The following is a 25657-nucleotide window of genomic DNA, read 5'->3' on the forward strand; positions in this document are numbered from 1 at the left end:
ATTTGCCGAAATTGCTGTTCATCTAACCTGATGCCCAATTACTTTTTTACACATATTCTTAAAAGCATTTTAACATTACAGTTCAGCAAATTTTTTAACTTCCCATTGTTTTTCTTTAATTTGTACATCTACTGTTGTCCTTACACCACATTATTTAATTATTGTTTTAGAATATGTGATAAAATCAAGTAGGGCTAGCCCTCCTCTTGTTTAACTTTTCTGTCTTCAGAATTTGAAAAATATTCTTCCTTGTTTTATTTTCCCACATGAACTTTCAAGTCATTTTGACATTACCCTTAAGACATACTAATGTCTCTGTTAGACCCCCTTTAGGTTAAGATCACAGTAACATGTGACAGAGAGCTATTCTGGCTGCTTAGTTTCTCATTTCCATTTCTGTTTAATTTCTAGATTTTGGATCATTGTTTGACTTGGAAAATGATCTTCCCGATGAGCTGATCCCCAATGGAGGAGAATTAAGCCTTTTAAACAGTGGGAACCTTGTTCCAGATGCTGCTTCCAAACATAAACAACTGTCGGAGCTTCTGCGTGGAGGCAGCGGCTCTACTATCAACCCAGGAATAGGAAATGTGAGCGCCAGCAGCCCCGTGCAGCAGGGCCTCGGCGGCCAGGCCCAAGGGCAGCCGAACAGTGCGAACCTGGGCAGCCTAGGTGCCATGGGCAAGAGCCCTCTGAACCAGGGAGATTCTTCCGCCCCCAGCCTGCCCAAACAGGCGGCCAGCACCTCTGGGCCCACTCCCCCTGCTTCCCAAGCACTGAATCCGCAAGCACAAAAGCAAGTGGGGCTGGTGACCAGCAGCCCTGCCACGTCGCAGACAGGACCTGGGATCTGCATGAACGCTAACTTTAACCAGACCCATCCAGGCCTCCTCAATAGTAACTCTGGCCATAGTTTAATGAACCAGGCCCAGCAAGGGCAGGCGCAAGTCATGAATGGATCCCTTGGGGCTGCTGGCAGAGGAAGGGGAGCTGGAATGCCGTACCCTGCTCCGGCTATGCAGGGGGCCACGAGCAGTGTGCTGGCTGAGACTTTAACGCAGGTTTCACCCCAAATGGCCAGTCATGCGGGACTGAACACGGCGCAGGCGGGAGGCATGACCAAGGTAAGTGAGTTTCAGAGCTTTGAATTCTTTCTACTAACCTGGGACATGTTCCTTTCCTCCTTCAGGCTTTCTTCCTGCCTCTCCCACTTGGAAGAGACAGATTTCCTATCTGGAGCCCTTCTTTCTGGGATAAAGATCTCTGTCCCATGTCTTAAAGTGGGAATTCTTCAAGAAGCCAGCATTAGAACAGCCCACAGGTCAGGCAGTTGAAAATACAGGGAATATGGTTGGACTTGCTACCAGTTTTCAACCTCTGGGGAAAATGTGTAGAAATAGGACCACATGGTTGAAAGAGACAAATTCTGCTTGGAATCGGTTTTTTGTTGCATCAGCAAATCTGGTAAAGGCTGCTTTACCTTCACTTTACCTCACTGACCAGGTTCTTACTCTGTATTCCCTTTCCTTTTTACACCACCTGGTGAAATGTCTGTTGTCACAGTCTCCACTTAGTGAAGATGCGTATTCCAAGCTGGTTAGCTACCTGCCACAGTTAACAGGGAAGAGGTGGCATGGCAGAGCCAGGAGGCAGCTTGGACCCTCAGTTCTCAGAGGAAGCTCCAGAGCAGTGGTTCTCAAAGCGCAGTCTCTGGGCCAGCAGCATCAGCATCACCCAAGAGCTTGTTAGAAGTGCCAAGCTACTGACTCAGCAGCTGGGGGTGGGGCCCAGCACTGTGGGCTTTAAGAAGCCTTCAGGTGGTTGTGAGGCATGCTCAAGGTTGAAAGCTCTGCTCTAGGGAAAGGCCTGGGCTGGGGTGTGTAGCCACCAGCCATGCATTTGGCATGTAGAGTAGGAACTGAACTTGGAGAGCAGGGAAAGCAAAATGCCAAGGTAGATCTGAGACACCTGGAAAAGATGAAAGCTGACAAGGGAAAAGAGTGCGGGCTGGTTCCCGCTGAAGTAACGAACAGCACAGAAGCTCTGAGACGAGGCTTCTAAATTGCAGCACCAGGGCACCTGTTTCAGGCAGTATTTGGTACAGCAAATTCCAGAATGGTAGAACAGTTTGGGCTTTTCCTTGGATTTGATTAGTCCCGCTTAAGGGAAAGGAAGAAATAAGAGCAGAACGCAATTTCCCCCCAAGGTTGATTGCAAGCAGTAGGTGGCGGATACGAAGCCCTGTGAGCATCTTAGGTAAGGAGAGGATTTTTCTTAAACTTAAGAAAGAAAAGTGAAGTAGTTTCCAACATTAAAATTGCATCTATCTCTTGAAACATTAGCGAGGGGGAATGTGAAAAATTTTTGTTGCCCTGGCATTTGGAGAGGGGTCTGTGTATGCATGTGCCTTTTCAAGTTGGCTTGAGAAGGGCTTTCCAGTGGGTTTGGGCTTCCTGGATAGATTGGTGTTTGTTCCTTCCTTATTCACTCATCACCCCACTCCATGCTACCCAGTTACAAAAATAAACCTTTTTATTTTGGAGAAATTACACAAATACTTTTCAATCATATACATATACTTTTGTAGACATAATAACATAATTCAGGGCTTCTCGAACTTGATCTTAGAACTCCTGGATAATCATAAAAATTATTGAGGGCCCTAAGGAGATTTCTTTAAAATGTGGATTATATCTTTCAATATTTGCTACATTAGATACTAAAACAGGGACTTTTAAAACACAAGCACACATTCCATTTGCCGTTAAACACAATAACATTGCATGTCACGGAGCCTTTGGAAAACTCCTCTGTGTTCTTATGAGAGAATGAGAGTGAAAGGGGCAAAGAATGTCTTAGTATTTTATGAAAATAGTTTTGGGCCCTTGACTCTACTTGGAGAGCCATTGATAATATGTATCCCTAGAAGTTAGACTTGGTATACCCAAACACGTGCCCTTCTCACATGTGAGTAAATGGACGATTTCTTCATCTAATCGGATGTCCACTAAATATTCAAATGTTCAGTGGTTTCATACGTCATAGTTTGTTTTTACAGGTTGTTTTTGAAAATCTGAATAACCCATATTTTAATCAGAAGATATGACTCTTAAGAATCTCTTAATCTCTAGGCCCCTTACAATTTATCTTTTGAAGAATCTGATGGTTTTGTTTGTTGTTTCTTTTTTGTTCTGGGGAGTTTCCTGCAGTCTGCGCTTTGCCGATTCCATCCTATAGCTCCATGTTCCTCCGTCCGCCCAGGTTTTTCATTCCTTTGTACAGAACGATCTTTCTTTCACACGACACTTCGTGAGTGTTCACTGTGTGGAAAGTAAGCCGTGTTAGTGATGTGGGGCAGTCATCTCTGTTCCCTATAGGTATCCCAAAGAGGCCTACAGCAGAGGAGGGGGTGGGGACTGGCGGGTTGTCACAGGCCTTGGTGGGACAAAAGAACAAACGATAGTGGTGGGCAAATAGAGCAAGAGGCATTCATTGTAAGCCATTCTTCTCTCTGACATAACGATAGCGAGCCAAATAAGACTTTTAAATGCACGCAAGGAAAAGTAAACTTTTTTTAAAGATAATCTTGTTTTAAAAATTATCATTACACAGGAAGTGCGTATTTCCTATAAAATAATTCAAATAAGAATAAAAAAGCAGCCCCTCACACCTTACAGATAACCACTTCCGTATAGGTGTATTTCTTAACATACACCCTTTTTAAATACCAAACGGAACCAAACTACATAAGCACCTTGCTGGTTTACCTAATAGTATACTCTAGATGCCTTGCCGTGTCAGTGCACACAGAGTTTTCTGTTTTCCCTCATAGCAGAGTATTCCATTATATGATGCACCGTGATTTGTCTCCTCTGATGATGGACATTTGGATTGTTTCTGACTTCTCATTAGTGCAAACAGTGCCGCAGTGAGTTCTCCTTGTGTGGGCATATCCACAGGCATCATGGAAGAGAGTTTGAAAAGCTAGGTTACTGGGTCAAAGACCCAGTTAATTTTGTTTTTAGAAAGTGATCATGCCCGTGATTTAACAACAAGCAACCAAAAGAAGTAAAGCACTAAGGATAAGAACTGAAAAGTTACTCTTCCTTAATTCTTAACTTTTGGTTCTCCTAAATTCTATCACCAAAGGCAAGTACTATTTCTTATCTATCTTGCCAGGGCTGGTCTGTGCATAGAAAGGCATAGAGAGAGGTGGGTGTGTGTGTGTGTGTGTGTGTGTGTGTGTGTGTATCTCCCCTAAGCATAAAGAGTAGTATAGTGTGTGTGTGTGCGTGCGTGCGTGCGTGCGTGTGTGTGTGTGTGTGTGTGTATCTCCCCTAAGCATAAAGAGTAGTATAGTGTAACTCCTGTCTGTTTGTATGTATACGTACACCTCCTTCCTGCCGCTTAACACTGTAGGTTGGAAGTGGTTCCCTGTTGGACACAGCCTTCAGTCATTATTACTCGGTATGGGACGGCAGTAGTCCCTGAGTGGGTATGTCTTCGTTTGTAGGACTGGTGCCCTACTGGCTGGAAATTAGGTTGTTTGCAGTATTTTGCTGTTATACCCGTTTTGATTTGTATATACATCTTTGTACAGTTCAGTGACTGTATCTGCTGGATAAATTCTTGAAAGTGAAATTTGTGGATTAAAGGATATTGGCATTTCTAATAAACGTAGATATTGCCAAATACTCTTCAAGACTGTTGTGCAGATTATACCCTCGCCAACACTGATATCATTCTTTTACTGATTTGCCATTCTCTTAGGCAAATTGTCTCTTAAGTAAAATGTCTTTTCATAAGTTCATAGATATTTGTACTTTGCTGTTGCTCATTTTGTCTGTTTTTCTGGTGCATTGTTTCCCATTTTTTCTTGTTGGTTTGTATTTTTTGTTGTTGTTGTTGGTTTGTATTTTTAATGTTCTTTGTATATTAAAGGTTTAAGCCTTTTAATAAATGTAAATTTTTCCCTCCTTTTTATTTGCTAAAGTCTGTCTTACTAGGAATATGGCCACATAGGTTTACAGTACGATTGATAGTTTTGTGTTTTTACCAAGTGGATGTTTTCAGTTTTTTTAGAAACAAATGTATCCATTTTTTCCCTTTATGGCTTTTGGGTTTTATGTCATGTTTAGTCTCTATTCGAAAATTATGAAATACCCTCCTGAATTTTTTCGCCATATACTTCACATCTTTAACTCAGAATTTATTTTGGCTTGAGTGAGTTATAGAGATCTAGCTGTATTTTTTTTCCCAAATTATAGTCATCTCAGTACCATTTAGATACTGCTAACCCATCTTTTCTTTCCCCCAATGGGAAATACCATTTTTGGTATATTTTGTTTAGTTTTCACATATATAGGGTTTGGGTCTAATTCTGGACTTTCTTTTCATTGATCTTTGCTTATCCTGTGCCAACAAATAACTGTCCCAGCTGTATAATGAATTTTAATATATGTTGGAGCTGGTTGCTTTCTCAATAATCCAGTATTTTCTTGGCCATTCTTATAAGATACTCTTCCAGAGGTGTGGTTCTCAGCCCTGTGTGCACATCAAAGTTATCTGGGGTGTTCTAAAAAAAATATGATGCCCGTATCCCACTGCAGACCAATTGAGTTAGAATCTCTGGGGTATGCATGAGCATTAATATAGTTTATAGTTCGTCAGATGATTTTCATGGCAGCCAGGGTTGAGAACCACTGTTTCAGATAAACTTGAGTACTATTTTTCAAACTCTTAAAAACGAATAAAAATCTTGGGATTTGATTTGGGTTATAGCGAACTTTATAAATCATTTAAGGAGGAATTTGCCGTTTTAGCAGTTTTGTGGCTTCCTGAGTTGTCTCATCTTATACATATAAGTTATGCCTTTTCATGGAGTCTTAAGTTGCTCAGAAGCATAGTGTAGTTTTCTTTATATAGGTAATATGCCTTTCTCATTAAGTTTATCTCTGGATGTATTAATGGGTTTATTGTTGCTATTGGGGATGAGTTGTTCTATTCCATTACCTAACTATTATTTTAATGTAGGAAAGATTTTGATGCGTATATGTACCTTTGGTAATCTAGCCACTTTATGGAATTCTCTTATTTATTCCAATTCTTTTTCAGGTGATTCTCTTGGGTTTTCCTAGTAGACAGTCGTCTTTTACATTATTGATACTTTGGTGGTCTTCTTGCCAGTCTGGTGGTCCCTTGGTATTCACAGGGGATTGGTTCCAGGACCCCTGCAGGATACCAAAGTCCACAGATGCCCAAGTTTCTCATATAAAATGGTGTAGTATTTGCGTATAACCTATACACATCCTCCTATATCCAGTCAACCCTCCATATTTGCAGTTTTTGCATCCGTGGAATCAGAGGGCCGACTGTATTCATTGTACTGTGCCATTTTATGTAAGGTGCTTGAGGATCCACAGATCTTTGTACCCATGGAGTTCCTGGAACGAATCCCCCGTGGATACCGAGGGACGAGTGTACTTTAAATCATGCCTAGAGTGCTTATAATACTTAATGCAATGTAAATGCTATGTAAATAGTTGTTATACTGTATTGTTTAGGGAATAATGACAAGAAAAAAAAGTCTGTATGTGTTCAGTGCGGATGTAACCATTGTGCGCTTTTCAGTCCGAGGTTGGTTGAACCCACAGATGGGGAACCCGCAGATACGGAGGGCCAACTGTATTTCTACCAGTGTTTATGCTCTTGGGCATCCCTATCTTGTATCAAGTAGAGATGTGTCCAGTGTTTTATTATTAAGTATAATGTGAGCTTTGGTTTGCAGTCATTTTAAATTGGGGCATAATCTATTCCTCATTTATTAGATGTTGGATTTTGTGAAATTCATTTTTGATATCATTGGCTATTACCCTGTGATTTTTTTCTCTTTTGTTTTATTTATGTGACAAATTATCTCAGTAGGTTTCCTAATATCAAATTGAACCATCTCTGTAGTTGTGAAATTAAAAGTTAATGTATTGGTGAATTTTATTTGCTAGTGTTTCATTTAGAATTTTTGCTTCTCGCTAATCAGTGAGATTGATCTGTAGTTATTGTTGGTGTTTTGTCAGGTTGTGATATCAATGTTCTATTGACTTGGTTCGAAAGTTTGGAAGCCTTTCACATCTGTTCTCTGGAATGGTTTAGCACTTGAATGATCTGTTCCTTGAAGAATTCAGAGACTTCACCTGTATGGGCTTGAACCTTTTTCTCCTTGGGGATGACTTAAGATCTTTGGCAAAACTTTTGCTATTTTATATAGATGTTGGCCTTTTTAGACTGTTGGTCTCTTGGGTCAGTATGTTTTCCTTTTAGAAAAGTCTAAATTTACATTGATTTTGAGAAAAACTCAAAATATTTAACTCTTTGACTCCTCATTAAAAAATATAAAGTGGGAGCCAGCCTTGTTGGCCTAGTGGTTAAAGTTTGGCACTCTCATCACTTCAACATCCCAGGTTCATTTCCCATAACAGAACCATACCACCTGTCTTTCGGTTGCCATGCTGTGGTGGTGGCTCACGTAGAAGAACTAGTAGGACTTACAGCTAGGATATACAACCATGCAGTGGGGTTTTGGGCGGTGGGGCAGGGAGAGGAAGATTGGAACAGATGTCAGCTCAGGGTGACTCCTTCCCTGTAAAAATAAATAAATAAATAAATAAAATATATATATGAAGTGGGTACTATGTACTATTCCCATGTTATAGATTACGAAATGGATATACACATGCGTATGTGCCCCTTTACCCCTTTCACCCTCTGCCCCCCCTCTTCCCTTCTGGTAACTGCCGATCTGTTCTCCTTATCTGTGTGTCTTTGTTTATCTTCCACATATGAGTGAAATATATGTATGGTGATGGATGGAAACTAGACTTTTTTTGGTGAACACAATTCAGTCTATACAGAACCTGAAATATAACAATGTACACCTGAAATTTACACAAGTTGTAAGTCAGTGTGACCTTAATAAATTAATTTAGAAAAAAGAAATGGAGGCACACAGAAGGGAGGAAATGAAGGAAAGTTCATCACTTCCCACAGTCACAGAGCCAGTAACTGGGAGAAGCAGGACTGGATCCCATGTGGTCTGGCTAGGGGTCTCTTAATCACCAAGCTGTGCACCCTGTTCTTGAGTCAGTTTGAGAAGTTATATTTTAATAGAAATTCTTTTCATCCAGGCTTTAAAATTCATTAACTTATAGTTGTGCAAAAATTCTTATAATTTTAGATGTTTTCAATGTTTGTCATTATTTCCCCCTTCTCATTACTAATTTTGTGTGACTCAAAGAAAATATTTAAAATAGAGAACACAAGCCATTTCAACAACATGGCAGTAATGTGAACAAGGTATGTTATGATTTAAAAAACAAAATGAAAGAATTTCTCCACTTCAACAGTAGCAAAACTTGATATGTTATCTTTTTTTGGTAGCATATTCTAGTTTTCTACTAGAAATAACCCAAACACTTGTCTTTTAGAAGGAAAGCAAAAAAGATAAATGTAAGTGGGCTTTAGAATCCATACAAACACTCAGGTTTTCTCCTGGTTACAGATGTCGAGATGTTTCTCTGCACAGAGGAGGTGGCAGAGGGCAGCCAGGAACTAGTAAAAAGAGGAAGGTGGTGTGATGTATCTGGCCAAGGAATCCAGAATCTTTCCAATTCTGAGGTTGATAAAAATGTACTTTTGTGGCCTTAGAAATCCTTTTAGTCCTATCTTAGAAGTAACAAATCTGAAATGGGACCAAAATAGTTGTTAAGGTTAAGCTTTCTTCACAGGGGATGAGACTAGGGCTTTTTTTTTTTTTAATTTTATTGAGTGAATGATAGGTTACAATCTTGTGAAATTTCAGTTGTACATTAATGTATGTCATTCGTGTTGTAGGTGCACCACTTCACCCTTTGTGCCCACCCCCCACCCAACCTTTCCCCTGGTAGCCACTAATCTGTTCTCTTTGTCTAGGGCTTATTTTTTGATCAGATTTTTGAAATCTTCTTTTTTAGGAAGTGGTCAGAAAACATAGCACTTGCTTTTGCCTGGAGCTCTCCCTAAGGAGTAAAGGTTTTGATTTAGATCCAGACCCCTGGACCCAGTCAACTAACATTGTGGTCAGAGAGGATAAAGCAGTGGCTTTCAGACTTGAGTATCCAGCAGAATCACCGTAGGCTTGTTAACTTTGAATCCTGGGCCCCTCCCCAGAGTTCCTGGTTTAGCAGATTTGGGGTGGGGCCTGAGAATTTGCGTTTTTACCAACTCCCTGATGACCCTAGTTGTGCTGGTCAGGGACCACACTCTGAGTACCTGTGCACTGAAGGAACTGATTAGCAGCATATGGTCAGTAAAGAATTGGTAGAACCAAGTTGGCTATTGACTCATCCATCTTCTCTATTTTGGAACAATAATTGGAAATTTCTAATATTTAATAGCAAGAGAAATAATATGTACATTTGCCTCATATTTTTATCTTTCTCATGTAATGTTGTCTGATCCTTAAAATGCAAAGAAAATAAGGGAATTTTATATTAAGTAATTCCTAATTTGGCCTTTTAAAAAAGATCACAATGAAAATAAATGGTCAGTTTAGAGAATGAAAAGACTGAAAGCTTTGAATTAATAGTTTGCTGTGGGATGTAGATAGCTCCTATAGGCATGGGTCTTTGGTAGAAATGTTAAGCAGTCTTGTTACCAGTTAGTAGTCTTATCCTGACTTCAGTGGAAGGTGATCATAGTTCTCCTTTAAAATATGTGATTCAGCATGTGCTACCTTCCTATGATAATTATCCATGAATTTATTTCTTTTAAAAACTTTTAAATTAAGTGAGATCATGTATGTATATGAAATGTCTTGAGCACAGATAGTTCTTGATATGCCTATCGTTGTTAGTAGCAGCCGCCGCCGCTGCCCAGCTGCCTTGCCGGGGTGCAGTCCACCTCGGTGCTTAGAAGCAGAGCGTGGGCTCTGGAGTAGCTGCCTCAGTCAAGTCCAGGCTCCACTAATTATTAGCCCTGAGAAAATTATGTAACCATTCTGGGTCTTAGTTCTTTTGTCTTTTATTTATTTATATTTATTATTATTATTGTTTTGTCTTTTAAATGAGGTTAATAATAGTACCTACCTTTGAGAATTGTGTAGATTAAAAGGGGGTAATGCTACTATGTCTCTCTTGGAGTTGTTGTGCTGAATAAATGAGATGGTGTATGTATAATTCTTTTTTTTTTTTTTTAAAGATTTTATTTTTTCCTTTTTCTCCCCAAAGTCCCCTGGTACATAGTTGTGTATTCTTCGTTGTGGGTCCTTCTAGTTGTGGCATGTGGGACGCTGCCTCAGCGTGGTTTGATGAGCAGTGCCATGTCCGCGCCCAGGATTCGAACTAATGAAACACTGGGCCGCCTGCATGGAGCGCGAGAACTTAACCACTCGGCCTCGGGGCCAGCCCCAGGTGTATGTATAATTCTTAACACAGTGCCCGGGTTCACTGAAAAACTTTCAGAGGTGGGTTGGTTAGCTGGCCGGGTGGATGCTTTCTTGCATAAAGGATTTGAGATAACCACAAAACATTTCAAGTGATAATGGAAATGCTTTTCCAGTGTTTTCAGAGAATATTTTCCAGTAATAAAATAGTTGCTATTTATTGTGCAAAATTTGAAAGTCTGGAGAAGAAACATTGCCCATAAAATCTTGTCACCCAGTTCATAATGAGTGTTAATTTTTTTTGTTGTTATCCCTACCCGTCTTTTATGTATAATTTTGTATCTCTTTTTCAAGTCTTAAGTTGTAGTCATGTGTCTTTTTTCCAGTTAACTTTGTAACTGATGATTTTCTGTTAACACAGACTGAATGAGTGTTTTGTATAATAGCAACATTGAATACTTCAATTTGATAAGTCTCCTGGATGACTACTTTGAAGAGTAATATTTGCAAGAAAAACCAATCAACCTTGTTACTTTCCAACTAAAGATCACCTGTTAGGATCTGGAGTTAAAGACCTACATGTGTTAATTTTTAAAATATTTTATGGTTTTACTTTTGGAGTATAATTTACATAGAGTGAAATGCACAGATCTTAAGAGTTGCAGTTTGATGCATTTGTCAAAACTCATGTAACCCACACCCTTATCAAGAATATAGGGCATTTCCGTTACTCCAGAAAGTTTGTATTCCTCACTTTTCCTGACCCCCTACCCCTACTCTGACAATCACTACTTTCTTTCACCATGGATGAGTTTTGTCTGCTCTCAGGCTTCATGTAAATGAATTCATACAGTATGTACTTTTTTTGCAATGCTGCTTTTTGCTCATGATGTTTTTGAGATTCATCCATGTTGTTGCCTGAATCACTAGTTCTTTTTATTGCTAAATAGTATTCCATTGTATGAATATACCATGATTTGCTTATCCAGTCTCCTATTCATGGACATTGTGGTGGTTTCCAATTTGGAGCTATTAAGAATAAAGCTTCTGTGATCATTTTTGTGTAAGTCTTTGTGTGGACATAGAAATTTTCGTGTCTCTTGGATAGATAACTGGGAATGGAATTGACTGGATAAGGAGAGGTTTGTGTCTGGCCTTTCTAGTCCAGAAGTCGGCAGACTATAGCCCATGAGCCAGAACTGTTTTTATATAGCCCACAACATGAGTGGTTTTTATATTTTTAAAGGGTTGAGGGGTGGAAACCGTAGGTTGCCTGCTAAGGCTAAAATATTTACTCACTGGCCCTTTACAGAAAAAGTCTATTCTCATTGACTTATCTGGCTATTTCTTTAGCTTTATAGTAAGTATTAAAATCAAGTTATTTAGTTTCTCGTTTTCATTTCTGTTTAATTTCTAGATTTTGTATCATTGTTTGACTTGTTGGTTGCAATATGGAGAAATATAATTGATTTTTCTGTATTAACATCATATCCTGTAACCTTGCTAAACTCACTTATTAGTTTTGTTAGTTATTTGGTAGATGCTTTAGAATTTTTCAGGTCATGTTTTCTTTGAATACAGACGGTTTGACTTCGTCCTTTCTAATCTGTATGCCTTTTGTTTTTCTGGCTTTTCTGCTGTTCCTGAGACCTCCAGTACAGTGTTTAATGAAAGTAGTGAGAGTCTGTATCCCATGTCTTGTTCCTGATCTGTAGTGGAAAGCATTCAGTCGTTTGTTGTTAAGTATGGTGTTAGTTGTAGGCTTTTTAACCTATCCTTTATCAGGTTGAGAAAGGCCCCTACTGTTCCTAGGGCCTTTTTTGCTGGATCTTTTGATCATAAATGATTGCTGAATTTCATCAAATACTTTTTCTGCATCTATTGAGTTGATCGTAGGTATTTTCTTTATTCTATTAATGTGGTGAAGTACACCTTTCTAAATATTGAACCAGCCTTACATTCCTGGGTTAACCTCACTTGATCGTCTGGCATTATCTTTTCATAGATTACTGGATCTGGTTTATTAAAGTATTGTTCTTTTATCATCTGTATTCATGAGGGATATGGGTCTGTATTTTCTTGCAATGTCCTTATTTGGTTTTGGTGTCAAGAATATACTGGCTTCATAAAGTTACTTGAGAATTGCTCCCTTTTCCCTTCTTTTCTGGAAGAGTTTGTATAAGATTACTATTTTTTATTCCTTAAATGTTTGATAAAATTCACCTGTAAAACCATCTGGGTCTAGAGTTTTCCTTGTGGGATTGTTTTTTAGTTATGATTCAGTTAGTTTAATAGGTACAGGCTATTTGAAATTTTCATTTCTTGTTTAATTTTGGCAGTTTGTGTTTTTCAAGGAATTAATCCATTTCTTCTAAGTTCCTGAGAACTTAGGCATAAAGATGTTCATAGTAGTCCCTTAATTTCCTTTTAATACCTACAGAATCTGTGATAATGTCCAGTGCCCCCTCTTTCAATCTGATATCTATAGTTTGTGTTTCTCTCTTTTATTTTTCCCTAATTAACTTAGGTAGGAGTTTGTCAACTTTATTGAAATTTTCAAACAACCAACTTTTGACTTGTTGATTTTCTCCTGTTTTCCTACCAGTGATTCTCTTAGTTATTTTCTTCTACTTTGGGTTTTCTTTACTCTTACTAGCTTCTTGAGGTAGGCACTTCAATCATTGATTCTAGACTTTTCCAATATTAACATTTGAACAATAAATTCCAACCTAAATATTTCTCTACACTGCATCCCATAAATTTTGACATGTTTGTTTTTATCATTTAGTTCAACATATTTTTATATTTTACTTGTGGTTTCTTCTTTGACTCATGTTTTTAGGTAGAAGTGTGTTGTTTAATTTTCAGGTGTTTGGGAATTTTGCGGGTATTATTTCATTGTTGATTTCTAATTCTCTGGTCAGAGAATACACTCTATATGACTTTTTTCCTTTGAAATTGATTGAAACTTGTTGTATGGCCCAGTGTATAGTCTCTCTTGATGAGTGTTCTATGTATGCTTGAAAAAAATGTGTATAGTGTTTTGTAAATGTCAATTAGAGTAAGTTGGTTGATAGTGTTCAAATCAGTTATATCCTTACTGATTTTTTTGTCTCTTCTATCAGTTGTCGAGAGAGGAGTGTTAAAATAGCCAACTATAATTATACATTTGTCTATTTTTCTTTTAGTCAGAATGAAATCTGACTACTTGTTTCGTGTATTTTGAAGCCCTTTGATTGGGTGAATATATATTTTGGATTACTTGGTCTTCCTGATGAGTTGAGCCTTTTATCATTCTGAAATGTTCCTCTTTATTTCTGTTAATATTTTTGGCTTGAAATCTACTTTGTCTCATTAAGATAGCCACTTCTAGTTCCTTGTGATTAGTATTTCTTTTTTACCCTCTTGAAGTGTGTCTCTTATAAAGAGCGTATAGTTGGGACTTGTTTTTAATTTATTCTGACAATCTCGGTCTTTTAGTGGAGTGTTTGGCTTATTTACACTGTGTTGATACAGTTGGATTGAGGTCTCCCATTTTGCTATTTGTTTTCTGTTTGTCCCTTCTGTGTTTTGTTCTTCTCCTGCCCTTCTTTGGAAGGCTCATTCCAGTATCTGTGTGTGTTCCATACATGATCTTTTGTTTGTTTAAATATATAATTCTAGGGGCTGGCCCCGCGGCCGAGTGGTTAAGTTTGCGCGCCTCTGCTTTGGCGGCCCAGGGTTTCACTGGTTCAGATCCTGGGCACGGACATGGCACCGCTCATCAGGCCATGCTGAGGCGGTGTCCCACATGCCCCAACTAGAAGGACCCATAACTAAAAGTATACAACTATCTACTGGGGGGGATTTGGGGAGGAAAAAATAAGATTGGCAAGTTGTTAGCTCAGGTGCCAATCTTTAAAAAAAAAGAAGATTGGCAACAGATGTTAGCTCAGGTGCCAATCTTTAAAAAATAAATAAATATATAATTCTAATTATAAGTCGCATTTTCCTGCCTCTGCATGTTCAGTAGTTTTTGACTATGTCCTGGACATTGTGGATATGTTGCTGAGTATGAGTTTGGTTGTCTTCCTTTAGAGACTGTTGGGTTTTGTTCTGGCCAATCCTTTTAAGGCTTGTTTTTAAACTTTCTTAAGGCAGGTCTTGAGGAGTCCTGCTCCTTAGACGTGGTCTTTTTGGGGACTTAGTTCAATTCCTAGGATGTTCAGCAAGATCTTGAACCTCTGGCTGGTCAGAACTTCTATGTCTCCAGCACTGGGCTCCTCTGGAATCTGTTCAGTGCGTAATTCTTAGTAGTAGCTGACCACAAGCTCTCTTAAGCCTCCTCTTATACTCTTCCCTGGACCTACTCTCTGTTGCCTGTGGCTTTCTGTATTTTGTTATTTGTTGCCTGTGGTTTCTTGGTTGGGAAACTTGCTGGATCTGAATGAACAAACAGAATTTCTGGAGGGGGTCTGAAGCTGTGAGCTTGACTCTCAGGCCAGCCCCCACTATGGCAAGTGCAGCAGCTTCAGAGATGGGCTAAAGGGACAGGCTTCCCCTGGCATGGCAAGAGACAGCAGATTACGAGGAAGTTTGGAAACATCTTTGTATCTAAGCCTTAAAGTTACCCTGTAACTACTCAATAGGTGACAGGTTTGAAGCACAGAAATCACATATTTTACGTAGGATCGCAGTTGGGAGTTGGTGGCCCAGGATTCAAACCCAAGGTCTATCTGAAAACTTGGCTCTTTGTATTTGTCTCCATGCTTTTCCGCTAGTACAAACACTTTAGGAATCATTCTCAAACCCAGCCATTAACCTATCTCTCAGACTTTGACATAGATTAGGGTAGTGCTTCCTAAACTTTAATGATTTAAGGATCACCTTGGGATCTTGTTAAGATGCAAATTCTGATTCAGGAGGTCTTAGGGGTGGGGCACTGTGAGTTGCTTTTCTAACCAGCTCTGGAAGGGGCTGGTGCTGTGGCTTTGCTCTCCAGGCAGTAGAGTGTGTACTCTATTCTGATGATGTGAGCTTACCTTAGGGTGTATCGTGGGTGCCCATTGGTGATAGGATGCATCACACTTCAAAAGTTATCTCTGTTATTTCCTTCCTTGTTCACCATAGAAATTTGGGAAGTGCTAAACCTAACATTCTTTATGTAAATGGGTCCAAAGCATGACTTTAAGGATCAACTTCTCCAAAATGTTTCTGCATTATTTTGGAAAGAGTTAGTTTACTGTAGACGGTAATTTGCTGTCCATCTGTCACCAAGTTAAAACATTTAGAGTTTTTATGTTGATTACCGTGTAATACTTCTGGCATTTTTCAGAATTATATAATGACTATAACATAAAATTTCAGTATGGTCCTGTTATGAACAAGGATAACAATTACTGTATTTACTCTTCCTGAAGTCTAAGAGAAGAGCGAGCAAATGTCACTCCTTGTAGGGAGTGACATTTCTCAAGTGCCCGTTGTGCTGGGCTCTGTGGTGGGTGCTTTGCAGCATGATCTCCCTTCATCTCATGTTTAATAATCCTGTGAGGTAGGTACCATATCTGTTTTACACATGGAATAAAATACTCTGAGCCACTTTCCTGCTTCCCAGGAAATTATTCAAGATGACACATGTTAGAAAGTCTCAGACTTTGACTTACAATCCACCTGTCTGACTCCAAAGTCTGTATTTTCTCTGCTGCACAATTTTGTCTGTAATATAGCAGGATTAAAAATGTGGTAGGTAAGTGCGTAATGCCTAATTTTCTGTATATGGGTCAGGTTTTCCCCTCATCTACAAAATTTATAGAACAGATAACTTGGAGAGTGAGTCTAATTTCCCAGGAGTATCTTTTTGTAGTATGAAAGGATTTGCTGCTTACACCTTCCTAGAAACACACCCATGGATACTTTCCTGGCTAGAGAAAAATGTGTGTTTACCTTATATGCAGGAGGCCAACATAATTACAGTTTCTTTAAACATGATTTTAGAAAATGATCTTCTTAAATGTTTTTCTTAAATTACTATTACTATAGCAAAAAAAGGTTTGATTTGTGACTTTCTGGGTTTTTAAATTTTGAAAACCCACAAAAGAGCAAACAATAATCTAATCATGTTTCCATTAGTGAGAGTTAACACATGTTGATATTTATTAGATTTTCTTAATAGTTTTTTCTATTTCTAAAGTATACTTTTTATTTTTTAGAATAGTTTTAGATTTATAGAAAAATTGGAATAGAGGATTCCTGTATCTGTCCTTTCTCCTCCCCCCAGTTACACAGTTTCTCCTAATATTAACATCTTATATTAGTATGGTACATTTGTCGCAATTAATGAACCCGTATTGATACATTATTATTATTAACTGAAATCCATACAAATTTCCTTAATTTTTCTCTGATGTCCTCCTCCTCTTTTAGGATTCCATCCAGGACACCACATTACATTTAATTGTCATGTCTCCTTAGGCTCCTCTTGGCTGTGCCTTTTTCTCAGACTTTCCTTGTTTTTTTTTTTTATTTTTATTTTTTTAAAGATTTTATTTTTTCCTTTTTCTCCCCAAAGCCCCCCCCCCCCCGGTACCTAGTTGTATATTCTTCGTTGTGGGTCCTTCTAGTTGTGGTATGTGGGACGCTGCCTCAGCGTGGTTTGATGAGCAGTGTCATGTCCGCGCCCAGGATTCGAACCAACGAAACACTGGGCCGCCTGCAGCGGAGCGCGCGAACTTAACCACTCGGCCACGGGGCCAGCCCCAAGACTTTCCTTGTTTTTGATGACTTCACAGCTTTGAGGCGAACTAGTCAGGTGTATTTAGGATTCCCCTTTATTGGAATTTGGCTGATGTTTTTCTCATGACAAGACTGGGGTTATGTGCTTACAGGGTTACAGAAGGAAGAGAATAAAGTGCCGTTTTTATCACAGCATGTCCAGGGTGCATGCTGTCAGCATGACTTATCACTGTGGTTGATGTCGCCCTTGGTCACCTGGCCGAGGTCGTGTCTGTCGAGTGTCTCCGCTGTAGTGTTCCTCCTCCTTCCCCTTTCCGTGCTGTCCTCTTTGCAAGGGAGTCACTGCGCAGCCCACACTTCGGGGTGAGGGTTGTATCCTACTCCCTTGCTGTGGAGTGTGTGCATAGTTTATTTGGAATGCTTCTGCATGGGAGATTTGTCTTCATAGTTTTTTTAAATAAATAAAATTTAGCACATTAAAAGTGTAAGTGCCTTATATATGATATACATATTCATCTCAGTTTTTAAAAAAAACTTGGTTTTGTTAAAATCGATACATACAGATTTGATTATTTTTAACTTGTATTCATATGACTTTTTAAGTTCTTCCTTGTATTTTTTCTTTTACAGTTTTTCTCTTGTTTGTGCAAACTTTTGAAGGTATACAACACTCTAAAAATTTACAAGAGGTTCAAATAGTGGGTGTGGCTGAATCTCAGAAACAAGAGGTTTTGTCCTAGTAATTTTTTAAATAAAGATGTGCTCACAAATAGAGTTTCCCCCAAGTATCTTTTACGTGTGTGTGTGTGTGTGTGTGTGAGGAGCATTGTCCCTGAGCTAACATCTGTTGCCAGTCTTCCTCTTTTTGCTTGAGGAAGATTGTCCCTGAGCTAACATCTGTTGCCAGTCTTCCTCTTTTTGCTTGAGGAAGATTGTCCCTGAGCTAACATCTGTTGCCAGTCTTCCTCTTTTTGCTTGAGGAAGATTGTCCCTGAGCTAACATCTGTGCCAGTGTTCCTCTTTTTGCTTGAGGAAGATTGTCCCTGAGCTAACATCTGTGCCAGTGTTCCTCTTTTTGCTTGAGGAAGATTGTCACTGAGCTAACATCTGTGCCAGTGTTCCTTTGTTTTATGTGGCATGTCGCCACAGTCTGACTTGACAAACAGTGCTAGGTCTGTGCCTGGGATCTGAACGTGTGAACTCCAGGCCGCAGAAGCAGAGCGCACAAACTTAGCCAGTACACCACTGGGCTGGCCCACCCCCTAAGTGTCTTTGATCATTTTTGGTTTGCTTGGTAAAGTGCATTCTGTGTGCACAAAAATTCTTTTTCTGTTTTTTGTTTTTGGTTGCCTGCTGAGGAGTAAGCACCTTTCCTGAATGTTCTAATGAGGCAAGTGTCCAGAGTGCTCTAAACAGCACCTGTTAAGAGCTACGAATTGAATGTTGATTATGTTTCCTATTCAGGAGGTGCAAATAATTATCAGTGGATTGCAATTCCAAGGCCATAGTTCTGTATATATACATCCTGTGCACGTTATTATGTATTTTAGGATAAGAATATGGCACTTTGGTTGGTGGCTTTTGAAAAATAGCGAATGATCTGAAGTAACATGTTTGCAGTGGTTGCTTCGTTATTTACCAAGTGGAAACTTCATGCCCTCGATAATGAACCGTATTATTCATTTCGTGTTTTTCTGCCAAGTGTGTATGAAGAATGAACTGGAGAACAAGCCAACTTAAATCCTTTCTAGAACAAGGCAAGAGATAGCTAGTCCTGGGAAGTGCCAACTTTAAACATGGTCTTGGAATTGACTTTCTAAATTGTTACAGTTAGGATGCATGCCTGTTTTCAGTATTGTAAAAAATCTATTCACTTTAAAGAATCCTGTCTAATGTTAGAGATTTTCTGTGCTCTATTTTTGGAAAGAAATCTTAAAGCCTCCTCAAGATTGCACAGTACTTTGTGGTTTTCAGAGCATTTTCCTGTGTGCTATTCCCTTGAAGTTGGACACAGACAGTCAGAGCAGCCGTGTGTACATGGCGTCCAGGGTGTCTGATCTCAGCGGGGAACAGCCATTCTGATAGGGTCTGGGGGAAGCACTGGGGCATAGAGATAAGGGACAGGCCAAGGGGAGGTTACGGAGTGTGTTTTCTCCCCTGAAAACCTGGCACGTTTGCCTTAGAGGCTTTCTGTGGAACAGGAGGTGCTGGCCTGCTTGGCAGTTGTACTTTCAAAGTTGTTAGGGTGTGGCTGTGCCTAGGTGTGCTGCTGCCGCCTGTGGGTTCATTGGAGGAAAGATGTGCAGAGGTGGGAGTAGCTGGAAGACAGGAGGCTGTGGCTCAGATCAAGTCTGTCGGCATCTGATTGGAGAGCTTGTCGCAGCTTTTGTTCCTATCTGTTGATGTTGCGAATCATGCTCTTCTGAGACAGTACTTACCTTTTATGAGTAATCATCAGCATTAATAACCAGCTTACTTCTGCTCTTTCCAGTCTCAATGTTCATTTTAATTAATACTTTAGATCTGTCAATTAACTTCCAGCCAGATGGCTGCTCATCTTGTCCTATTGTTGTGGATGTTTGAGTAGAAAGAGACTTTGAAACTACAAGAATAGTTTCTCTAGACCTGGGGGATACCCAGCCTCCTTCCTGAGGTGTCTTACTGTCTTCTCATTCGTGGGATGCGGAACGGTAGTTGCCGCAGTTGAATGTTACTATTATTTAGCCTCCCTCTCAAGGCACAGCTCAAGTTTGACCTCTTGAGCCATCCGTCTGCCTCCTGAACCGGGACCCCTTTCCCTCTTCAGACTCCATTTATCAGTCAGTTTTGGTGCCACCTGCTGACAGCGCACGTCTGGCTTCCTTATAGCTTGTGTCTCTTACCTTTGGCTTGGGAGGACATGGCCTTGCATGCTGTGCGCCTCCACCACCCCATAATATCTCCCTCCTGGAAGATGCTTAATAGACATCACTCTTGTGGTTGATAAGCATGTGTATTGCCCTAGCCTTTTCAACTTCCAGTGTCCCAAAGATTAGAGCCTCATTGCTAAAAGCTGAGAGAGAGCTAGGAAGGAGGTGGGTGTTAGTGAGAATTGGGCAGAAATGATAGCTCCTGATCGTCTCCTTGCCAGGAAAGGTCTCCTTAAATAGGTACTTTCCAATTATAAACACACCTCGCTATCGGAACCTGGCAACTAAACACGTTCTGGTAAATCTCTCAGGATCCAGTCTCTTGCCTCTTGTTCTCCAAAGCTCAGGTAGCAGGTAGATGCGGATGAAGCGGCATCCCTCGCTGCCTGAACTATGAACCAGAGCACAGATAGCAGGATAATTGTGTCTTTGTTGTACCAGGAGTTACCCATGCAATTTGCTAGTTGATAAACAAGCTCTTAGATAAACAGCTTTTTATGTCCTGATTGGCTGGTGACTGCGTTTGCCTCTGTTTTCCTTCCTTCCAGCCTTCTTTGCAAATAGTCGTAATAGATGTCTGAGTGGCTGAGCCTTGTTCAGGCTTTCTTCTGGTCACGTGTATAATACATTAGAGCAAAGTATGACAACTTATAGCCGTGTTAGAACCAGGGTGAGTTTGATTTAAATTACCCCCCAGGAGGAATTTCTGGCAGTCATAATCAGCTTGATCTACCTAGTTTTATGTGTCTGATGACAGCTTAAATTAATATTTTAAGTACAGCTGTGCAGCCAAACAGTGGGTCATCTTGTCATCATGGGAGCTCAGAATGAGTAGAGAATGGCTTTAAAATACAGCTTTTCCTACTTATAATAAAGTAATGCTTTGTGTAGAGAATTTGAATAATATAGAAAATATTAAAAAAGAATATAAAAATCACCTGTCAACCCTCTGTATTTATCACTATTAAATAAGCTTGGTGTTCTCTCTGCTGTGTGTGTTGTGTGCGTACACAGGTGTTTTGGGGATTATACATTTTGTATCCTTTTTTAAAACTTAATGTACTAGGAACATTTTCCCCTTGTCACTAATGAGTGACTTTTTGTAGTAAAGTTACTGTTTTAGTACTACCACACTACTGCCTTACGTTGATTTTGCACTTTCCTTTTCCAAGTGCTTTCATGTACTTTATCTTTAGGAACCAAGTGCAGAGTCTGCAGAGTGTTAGGGTAGCTCAGAGCGTCCTCAAAGTCTTGTCCCCTCACCACCGTCGCCACTAGGGATGACTAAGAACATGTTACTGTACCAGGTATATCTTTCTTAGGACTTGACACCGCTCAGTTTTTAGTTAGACGCAGAGCCATGTGTGTTTGAAACAATGGTATGTCCTTGAGTGTGTTTTACGGTTTGAGATTTATGGTATTTAATAAGCTGGGCAGGACTGTACTTTATCCCCTCCAGTGCTCCTCTTATGGCCGAGGCCCAGGAGGTTGGCTAGGAGGCCACAGAACCCCAGGACTACATCCTCACACCTCCCTTCTGGGGCTTGAGAGGTGCTGGTCGTCCTGTCCCGCCCAGCAGCAAAGCTGACAGCCTGTCTGTTTCGAGAACTGGTTCAGTTTTCCTGCCCCCATGTAGAGGAGGAACACAATTCTCTAAACTGTCAGCTTTGTTTCTCTTTTAAATTTTGCTAGAAATAATCCCAGGCTCTCTTCCCTAAAGCCTTCTTTGCAAGTTTAGTCCCGTCTTTACCTCTCTTCCCCCGAATTCCTGCATTACCTGTGTGGACATTACCTTGTTCCTGTATTGCCTCCTCTGCCTGCTCTGTTTTGTCTTTTTTCAAGAGGATTGTAAATCTTGGAGGAGGCTACTTCTTAGCCTAATAGGAGAGCTCTCCCTGCAGAGGGTTGGGATAAAGGCTTAATTCATCAAGTGACTTATGAAAAGCTTGGATCTCTATTCTGTTGGGCCATAACTGAGCTGCAATGTAAATTAAAATTAATCTTTTAAAGATTCATTCTTTATAAAATAAAATGCTTTTTTTCTTGTCTTTTTTCCTTTTTCTCCTATTCTTTTGTTATCTTTTCCTCTTTCCTCCTCTTTCTCCATGGCCATGGTGGCCGCTTTTCTGCCTAAAAAGATATTAGGACTTGGAAGCATGAGGGAGAGAATTGATTTAAGTTTCATTGCCCTCACCTTGGATTATTTTGCCCTGGCTTAGCTGCGCCTTCTGGGAAATGGTATGAAGGTTGCAGAGCTGTGGAAAGCCTAGGCCCTGTGCAATGTGGGTGGCAAGGAGTGCCCTACAAAATCCCCATCTCCTGGACAGGCCACTGGTCACCCCATAGGGTCTCCACAGGCAGCATTGCCTTGGTGAGGTCCTCCTGGTCCAGGGGCCAGCGTTTGGCAGTGTCACTGTGAGTACCCGGGCTTTCCAGGAGTACAGACCTCATGCAGTTCAAGCACTGATTGTTTAAAACCAAAAAAGCCATTGAATTTTAGGGTTATAAGGAACTTGAAAGATCACCCAGTAGTCATCTAAATGGCTTCATGTTTTATAGCTGAGGAGAACTAAGACTTAGAGGGGACAAGCGGTTTGTCCCAATCAGACGGCTCATTAGTGGCAGAACCAGGATTACAGTTGCCCTGCTGACCTAGGCTTGGTGCTTTTGCTTGTGAGATTATACAGACTGCATCCTGGAGAGCCAGTGTGTCTTAACTGTCATGACCTGCCGAGGTATACCAACAGTGTGAGGATACCAGTTTTGTTGCTGGAAGTTTCTAGAGCAATTGGGTGAAAACAAATGAGGCCCCAGGCCTGAGGCCTTGGCATTGTGATCTGCAGTCTCGTCACCTTCTTTTTAGGAGTTCCCACCAGTCTTTCTAAGTCACATTCTGGTCATTTATCATCCGAGTGAAATACTGTGAGAGTCACTAAATACTTTTTACCCATCTTCCAGTTGCGATATATCAGTCCAAGGGAAGTGGTCAGACTTGGGGGCTGTGTGTTTCCCTGAACGCTTTCAGAGTTGGTAGCATTGTAAGGGTTGAGTCCAATAGAGTGGGCTACTCACATGCCCAGAGTCTCCATCCTGGTTCTCTTACTCCAGGTGACACTGACGGCTAGGCAGTGTCTTCGGCGTTGCGATCTGTTGTGTATTTCTTCTGACACTTTATTTGCCAAGTTGAGGTACTGGAAGGATTCCAAGAGCAAGCGGGTGATAGCAGACAACTGAATACGGCCACGGCTTTCCATGAAAACTGCTTTTCTTGGCTTTCTCCCAACAATGCTAGGTTGCCAAGAGAAAATACTTTTGGCTTTACAAATGATATGGCCATACTCTGGGTTAGTTCTGGTTCTTTATGTCATTGAAAAGAATGAATATTTCTGGCTCTTAAATTATTTAGCAGATTTTTGCTCATGGTGTACTTAAATTGTGTTGTTTTTACATACTTTATATGAATTGTGGTTTTACGTGTATATCAACGTGTGAAGAAAGATGCTAAAAACTTCAAATTAATAAACACGTTGGGTTAAGTTGAATCCACATCAGATGGCGCCTTCGTTGCTGTGTCATGGCTGGCTTAAAAGGAGAATTGCATCGGGGGGGTTTTTTTGTGGCAATTTTCTTTTTTGTCCAGTTTTTCTCTGTTTGTATTTAAATTTCAACCCAGGAAGGTTAGGCTAGGGTATTTTGATCATATATTGTTACTACTTTGATGTATTTTAAGTGTGAAATGAACATTCTGAGTATTGTTTTTAAAGCTGGAAAACAATCTTGAGTGAAACCTGGAAATGTTTGTGATTTACTAGGACAATTTGAACATAATTGTCTATTAAAAGTATTTCTACAACTAGTAAGTGCGCAAGATTGTTTGTGTCACAAGTTTATTTCATGTTTCTCTGAAAATGTCTCATAATGGCAGTAATTCCAGCCGACCTCTCCCATTGACCCTGCTTGAACCACTCCCCACCATCACACATTCTCTGAAAAATGTTCATTTATTTTATTACCCTAAGCATACTTATGAAAGAAATTATATCTGATGTAAAGCGATTCCTCTCAAAGCCAAATAACAGTAACTCACTGGCCACCGCTTGTAGCACTTGCTGTATGTCAGTTACTCTTCTTAGTGCTTCGCGTGTATGGATTTGCTTAATCCTCACACAACCCTAAGAGGAGATGCTGTTCTCTCCATTTTACAGATGATAAAAGCAAGGCACAGAGAGGTATAAGTAATTGCCCAAGTTCACACAGCTAGCAAAGTGTCAGGGCCACTGTCAGACCAGGTAAATATCCCCAGTTTTCATACTTACCCATGACTTACGGCCTCTCTGAATGAAATTGTACTTGTGGCCGTGTTCTGACAAAACCTTTGTTTAGTTTCTTTTGTTTTTTCAAAAACAGGCATTGGGCTGGCTTTGGCCCACAGGCTGTAGTTTGCCAATGCCTGATCTTCGTGGACTGAGCCTGTCTCTGTCTAGCAGTATCAAGCACCATGCGTGTGCGAGTCCAGGTGTGCCTGGAGGAGACATGGTTCTGCTTCAGCAAGGAGGTGACAACCCTCATGGCGTGGGGCAAGACCTCTAGACTGGGGATGAGGAGAGCCTCACGAGCTCTCCAGCTGACTTGCTGGGTTCCTAAGCTTTCCGGGCCACCCTTTCCTCATCCATGAGGTGTGAATTTTAGCTGTATACTCTTCGAGGCCCTTCCAGCTGAAAACTCTGACCTTTCCAATTGTCCTTACTAAGCTTATTGCTGAAGGCCACATTTTGTTCCTTTTCTCTATGTTTTCTGACCAGGATCAGTACCCCGCCCCCCAAAGGCAGTACTTCCTCTGATGGCTCTGCTGTGTAGTGTGGTTTTAAGTGTTTATTAAGGTGTGAGGAAAACTGCTAGAGAATTCAGCTTTTGAAAAAACAGTGTCTTTAGTGGTCTCATCGAAACCACATCAAACTCAGCATTTGTTGCCACTTAAAGCATTTCTGAAGGCCTGGCTGACTCTTAAGTGAAATCGCGGAGTGGAAGTGTGTTTCTGGCTGTCCTCCTCCCGTCCTCTACATCCTCCCCCTTCCCTCCTCTTCCAGGTCTTCTCAGCCAGTCACAGCATGTCCCCATCCGGCTTTTAGCTCCTGAATGGTTATGATCTGATCCTTCTCACGGCAGTGCGTTTTAAGAGGACATTGGAGATGAAAATCAGGGAGAGTTCATTTGTGAGGGTGGTTCTCTACATGAGTGGTGGCTGTCTTTGGATGGGAGACTGTCTTCTGGAAAAGGGCTGTGTCTGGCAGAGGTGTGTGAGGTCTGGGGAGAGCTGCCCTTCCCTGAGTTGTGAGGGGCAGGCTGGAGGTGTTTTCTTCCCCGTGGACAGGTGTCCTTAATCTTTAGGGGATCTCAGGACCCCCTTTTCTCTCAAAAATGCACATCACACAAAATTTCTATGGGCCTGACCACCCAAACTCCCCTCCTCCCCCATTGAGTGCCCAGGCAGTCCCTGGCCCACTGCCTCATCCCAGGGAGTGTGGGCTGCTGAATGGGAGAGGAGCTACAACCTGCGGCGGCCCTAACTTCAGAGAAAGCATTTTTCTGTCCCTCTTTCCTACAAAGGAGCAAGAAAATGGAC

General features: G+C 40.6%; 1 protein-coding gene across 2 annotated transcripts in view; it reads left to right on the forward strand.

Annotated features, from left to right (window-relative positions):
- Positions 1–25657, forward strand: part of CREBBP (CREB binding protein) — a 131050-nt gene that overhangs the window by 23593 nt on the left and 81800 nt on the right. For both annotated transcript variants that reach the window (XM_023616421.2, XM_023616423.2), the window contains exon 2: positions 412–1124. In XM_023616421.2, coding sequence (XP_023472189.2) covers positions 412–1124 — 713 coding nt within the window. The remainder of the gene's footprint in view (positions 1–411; positions 1125–25657) is intronic.

The sequence above is a fragment of the Equus caballus genome, chromosome 13 (genome assembly GCF_041296265.1).
Source record: "Equus caballus isolate H_3958 breed thoroughbred chromosome 13, TB-T2T, whole genome shotgun sequence".
NCBI lineage: Eukaryota > Metazoa > Chordata > Mammalia > Perissodactyla > Equidae > Equus > Equus caballus.